Raw genomic sequence first — 6287 nt, forward strand, 5'->3', positions numbered from 1 at the left:
AACGAATGGTAAACCGTGGCCAACGAATGGTAAACCGTGGCCAACGAATGGTAAACCGTGGCCAACGAATGGTAAACCGTGGCCAACGAATGGTAAACCGTGGCCAACGAGTGGTAAACCATGGCCAACGATGGTAAACCGTGGCCAACGGATGGTAAACAGTGGCCAACGATGGTAAACAGTGGCCAACGATGGTAAACAGTGGCCAACAAATGGTAAACAGTGGCCAACAATGGTAAACCGTGGCCAACAATGGTAAACCGTGGCCAACGATGGTAAGTAAACACGTATTCTCATCGCCGCGCTGGCAAACRTGTACRTATATTATTGGTTCTGTTTGTTATGATATCGGACCGATTAGTATGACGTCATAATACCCTGATATCGGCCGATAACTATCGTGCCCCCATAATTACAACACATCCTAAAAAAAAAAAAAACAACCGTCCGGTTTAAAATGTCTCGTTTGTTCTGGACGTTTAAGATCTACTCACAGATGAGATCCCGTAGAGGAAGATGAGGGAAAAGATGATGAAGAAGTCACTGTTGGGGAACAGAGCTGTGAACGTGGCGATGATGGCCATCAGGAAGGACATGGCGGTCACCAGAGCAGCGTACAGAAGCCCCCACGACAACCTGCGGGACGACACATGAACTCATAGACGACCCATTCGTTTTGGACTCTCTGACACCAGAACCGGATTATTCCTCACCAGAAGGCCGTGTTGTAAAGCCCCATCATGGTCATGGTATCCTTGAGGCGGTGCTCCTTCTCAGCCGCCACGTTGACGATGAGGAAGGTGACAAAGGGTGTAAAGGCCAGGACCAGGTAGATGGAGATGAGCGCGTGGGGGAACTTGTGCACCTCCACGGAGCCCGGCTGGCCCATCATGACAACGTTCAGGTTCAGYTCGTTCCACACGGAGCGTCTGGTCTGCATCTGGACACAGAACGAGGACCAGCAGCAGATTATAGGAACAAGATTTATTACCTGAGAACTTCACTCAGAAAATACCAACACTGTTAAAGTGACCCACGATTACTTGGAACATTAGAAATTTATTAATAAACAAACACCGGAAAAATACCGTAGGTTGTTTAGTTTTTATAAATTATAAAATATATATTGTCACACGGATGGAAACCTTATTTTAACGCCTCAAAATGTACCGGGTTAATGATGACATTCACCGAGCTAACACATATACGTATAAAACAACACCACATATTTATTGATATATACTTTTTGTACTCTATTGTACTTTATTTATTATCTCTTTATTTATTATCTCTTTATTTATTGTCGGTAAATGGAGGAACTGCAAAGTAAGAATTTCATTGCACAGTGTAACTGCTTATATTCTGGGCATTTGACAATAAAACTCTTGAATCTTTAATATATATGGCCAGAGTTCCTGAGCTAACGATATTAGCTCGGCGCTAACGCGAAAGCTAACAGGCTAAACTGAAGATCTCCTTCCATGAAGCAGCTCTGTTGTCATTTATAATAATAATAATATTGCATTTTATTTGTTAGCGCCTTTCAAGACACCCAAGGACACTTTACAACATTAAAAACATAATATTAACAATAAAATGGCAATAAAAACACTAAAATTAATAGAAAATAACTAAGAAATTAAAGTCAGAAGGTTAACTTAAACAGATGAGTTTTGAGCTGTGATTTGAAGGTAAGAAGAGAATCAATATTTCTACCTCCTCCTCTCTGTCAAGGTGCTCTGGTTTTATTTAAAAGTTTTGATCGTCAGACATTGTTCAAGATTAACGTGGATCAGAGCTCGCACCAGAAAACTTAGTCTACGTCATCATTACCCAGTAAGCTTTGCAGCATTAATAACATGACAGTCTGTGTGATGATATATTTTTAAAAATGTATAAAAACTAAACAGTCTACAGTATTTAAAATATTTCCTGTCTTTGTTTTACAGTTTAAGTAAAGATTTATCAAATAACATCTAAAGTTACAAGTAATCATGGATCCCTTTAAAGCCTAAAGGCCAGTTTTTCAAAGGTAATCCAATCAGATTTCGGATAATGGATTGTTTAAAACCAAAAAACAGATTCTGAAATCAAACATCACATAATCCAATCCTGGTTTTGATCTGGATCAAACCTTGGATTATTCTGATCCCAGTAGTTTGGTGGATTTTCAGGAATAAAATGTGATTTAAATTAAATTTCAACTTACCCGATAAGCATTCATCATGTCGTAGATTTACATTTATTTATTGATATTTTTTTACCTGATTTTGAAACCACTGTAAGGTGAAATTATATTATATTACACTACAGACCTGTGAGGTAGCAATAAAATGTTCCTCTGAATAGTTGCCAAATAAAAAAATAATTAGACGAGTGTTATGTTGGACGCTCATCTGCAAATTTTGATCATTCCACAGAATAAAGCTCAACGTCTGTGTTTTATTTTTGTTTCAAGGTTAACATYAAAATTAAGCTTAAAATTAAAAACACATGGCATCTATTCACTTTTTTTATTTATCGTGTAGCAGATATTTTCTGACTGGTAATAAGATAATGATAGAAAAAGGGTGTTATTTTCTGTTTATGTTCCTTAAAATAAATAGACTTTAAGTGATTTTATGTTGGTGTTTCTACCGTTTTTTTTTTCTAGCCTTCAGTGCGACATGCAGTCTAGTTTAGAGCGCTCATTTTACATATTTAGTAATCATGAAAAGTTAAATCAGGACAAAATTGATTCAGTTCAACAACTGGGATAAAAGTGAGATGATTTATGTGATCCTGGATAGCAAGAAGTGGGATTTCAAAATCTGGATGATTTTGACCTTTTGAAGATCTGGCATCTGAAGGTTAGGGTCAGGTGTGTCTCACCTGGATGATGGCTGCGTCGATCAGGGACTGGAGGCGGATGAAACCAGACAACCAGTAGTTGGCAGCTTCGCAGCTCATCAGGCTGCTGTAACAGCTACCTGGAGGAGAACAAGAGCAAACAGGCTGTGAAGCTGCAGCTTGATCGGCTGGACAAAGAAAAAAAATTCAGATTTTGTTTCTGGTCCTGAATAATCCAACTTTTTTTTGGTCCCTGAATGCATCATTAATCCAATATGTACAAACGAGCATGTAGTCGGTGTGTCAATTTAGCCAGTTTTCAAACTCTAGCGCCTTTTTAAGCAACTAGTGACAAATCTAGATATTTTTCCTGGTGTGTTTGGAGACTTTTATTCTCTAATCATTCAGAAGTCACTGAGCGAGCAGCTTAGCTGTGTTTAAGCTTAAATAAACTTGAGAAAACGGCACCAAACTCCACCAGGATTACCACAAAACTGCAGAGACTCGGTGCAGCTATCATGGAAGGAATATTTTTTAAATCACCTTTCYCAAGCTAAGATGCTAGCTAACAGCTGGATTCGAGCAATGGGACAAGCTGAATTTCACTGGAAAAGAAAGCATAAATATTGACTTTGAGGATGTATTTGTTTGAAGACAGCAGATAATCTTGAAACAGGGCTGGGCGGTAYGACCTCAAATTCATATCAGGGTATAAATTAAATCCCTTCACAGTAATAGTACATATTGTGGTAGAAAAGTATCATAAAAATCAAAGACAATGTAATTTTTAAGAGACTTTTTTTTGCAGAAAACTGTAATCATAATCAAACCCAGCATTTTTGCTGTTTTGTAAATTAACATAACAGAAGAACWAAAGAATGTTTTAGATATGTTGCAAAACAGTTTCAACGACAAACAAAAACMTTTCTCAAATTTTCAACAATATCAAAATTAAGTTGATGTTATAACCAGTACTTCAGGTAAAATTAGGCATTTAGACACAAATTATATATACCGAGTATAGTGTTTTATGTTTTTCTTTTACTTATCTTTCTTTATTCTATCTCACCCTGTCCTGTTTTGAGCTGCTGTAATGTTGAAATTTCCCCACTATGGGATCAATAAAGTTTTATCTTATCTTATCTTATAAACATTCTTAGTTCTCTAAAATGTTATAGTGTGACAGGACCTTAARCTRCACATAGTCCTGTCATAAAACAATTTCAGACAACTGGAATGTAAGTGTGGTGAAGCCAAATAAATGTAATATCTGCCTGCCATACAATGAGCTTCTGCTGCTGAACTTATCGGCTGCTGCTCTGCAGCTCTCAGAGCAGRAGATGGATTTAWGACTGAACRAGTGTCCACATCTTTTTTTATCATCTCTKTGGGAAACAAAACATAAAAACTATTTTTTTTCTCTGACAACTTGGGTGTTAAAAACTACGGTTATTAAAGCTTCGCTCTAGCAAYGTGCAGCGGGAGGGAGGAAATGATCCTGTGACACGACGTAACTTTTCTACAGCGGGAGGGGAAATGTTAAGGATTTATTCTCTACATACGTGTGTGTTTTAAAACACTATATTTCTTCATTATATTTCAAACTCCTGCTCAGGTGTCTCTGCACTCACAGCCATGTTGACACAGGTGTGATGATGTAACTGGTGACAGGACAGGTAGAGGGTAAATTTCTACCATAGACCAACTTCATACGGTTTCTACCATCTATCACATACAGCACAGCCCTATCTTGAATGTGTWTGTCTTTGTGAAAACCAGAATGGAAACATGGATTAATAAAGATTTTACCAATAGACTCGGTGTAGTCGCTGGGCTGGGGCAGCTTGTTGTACGGAAAGCGCAGTTTGTACGACGTGGCGGAGCCGTCCACGAACACCACGCCGATGTAGCTGGACGGCTCGTACAGGCTGGCGTTCTCCAGCTCCTCCTCGCTGGTGAACAACTCCAGGCGTTCCTGCATGTCTGCAGAGTTCAGAAAGTTTCAGCTCTCGCCTCCTKCCCTCCAGGGACAGGGCGGAGCGATGGAGATCTCAGACTTACTGATCGCCTGGGACACCTCCTCCATGATGTGGGAGGTGATGTTGGTGATGGGGGTGTAGCCCAGACCCTTGAAGTTCTGGAAGCTGACTTCACTGTCCAGCTCCACTGTGTTGATGCCGCCGTAATAAACGTGAGGATTCAGGATGCTGATGAAGATCAGRAGGGCCAGGAGCAGCAGGGGGAGGATCAGTTCCTGAGGAAGAAATCRGGTCAAATTAACACGCGACATGGTTGATGTGCGATTTTACAAAAGAACTGGAGTTTATGTTGCGTGTTAGCCACAGCCGAGTCTCAGCTAGTTCCAGATATACGGTTTGATGTGAGGAGTTCTGGGTCAGACCTGCAGGCTCTGCTGCTTGGTTCTCCATTTGATGAGCAGGTTCTTGTAGAGGAGGCTCTTTGTTTGGGCCCAGACTCCAGCTTCTCTCCTGAACGTCAGCGGCATGCTGCCGGCGTTCCTCATCTGGATGAAGTACGGACGAGAGGACGTCTCACTCAGGCTGGCCTCGGCTGCAGGAGGACAGAGACGGCGAATCAACGAGCCGAGCTTTTACACGTCAGAGCCATGAGGCGATTGTTCTGTTCATCAAAGCAGGATTTATTTAGGAGTAAACGAACACTTATCAACTCTAAAAATGTAAACAAGAACAGAACTAAACTCTAAACCTCTAATCTGTATTTGAACAAATATCTGCTCAGATAAGACAGAAGACCTAATCTGAGACACTGTCCTTCATCTGCTGCCATTAAACTCCAAACTACTCTGACATCTCTGTCTACAGCACAGCTCAGCTGTTTTTATAGAATCCTTTCAAAATAAAAGCTTGGGCAGCTACTTCAACAGAAAATAACGCAAAACTGTGGTGTCCACTGTCCACACAAGTCTGTTGTCTAAGAAGACAAGTATGGACACATGTCCTCTGTCTGAGAGAACATGTATGGACATGAGTCCTCTGTCTAACAGGACATGAGTCCTCCGTCTAACAGGACAAGTATGGACATGAGTCCTCTGTCTAACAGGACATGTATGGACACATGTCCTCTGTCTAACAGGACAAGTATGGACATGAGTCCTCTGTCTAACAGGACATGTATGGACACATGTCCTCTGTCTAACAGGACAAGTATGGACACAAGTCCTCTGTCTAACAGGACAAGTATGGACATGAGTCCTCTGTCTAACAGGACATGTATGGACACATGTCCTCTGTCTAACAGGACAAGTATGGACACAAGTCCTCTGTCTAACAGGACAAGTATGGACATGAGTCCTCTGTCTAACAGGACATGTATGGACACATGTCCTCTGTCTAACAGGACAAGTATGGACATGAGTCCTCTGTCTAACAGGACAAGTATGGACATGAGTCCTCTGTCTAACAGGACATGTATGGACA

General features: G+C 40.6%; 1 protein-coding gene across 1 annotated transcript in view; it reads right to left on the minus strand.

Moving 5' to 3' along the window:
* abca5 (ATP-binding cassette, sub-family A (ABC1), member 5) overlaps positions 1–6287 on the minus strand; it is a gene marked incomplete in the record, with an annotated part of 23469 nt that overhangs the window by 15188 nt on the left and 1994 nt on the right. The window contains 6 exon segments of the mRNA XM_014023360.1: positions 495–636; positions 714–940; positions 2872–2969; positions 4639–4812; positions 4891–5083; positions 5231–5400. Of these exon segments, the coding sequence (XP_013878814.1) occupies positions 495–636; positions 714–940; positions 2872–2969; positions 4639–4812; positions 4891–5083; positions 5231–5400 (1004 nt within the window).

The sequence above is a fragment of the Austrofundulus limnaeus genome, unplaced genomic scaffold (assembly GCF_001266775.1).
Source record: "Austrofundulus limnaeus strain Quisiro unplaced genomic scaffold, Austrofundulus_limnaeus-1.0 Scaffold364, whole genome shotgun sequence".
Classification (NCBI taxonomy): domain Eukaryota; kingdom Metazoa; phylum Chordata; class Actinopteri; order Cyprinodontiformes; family Rivulidae; genus Austrofundulus; species Austrofundulus limnaeus.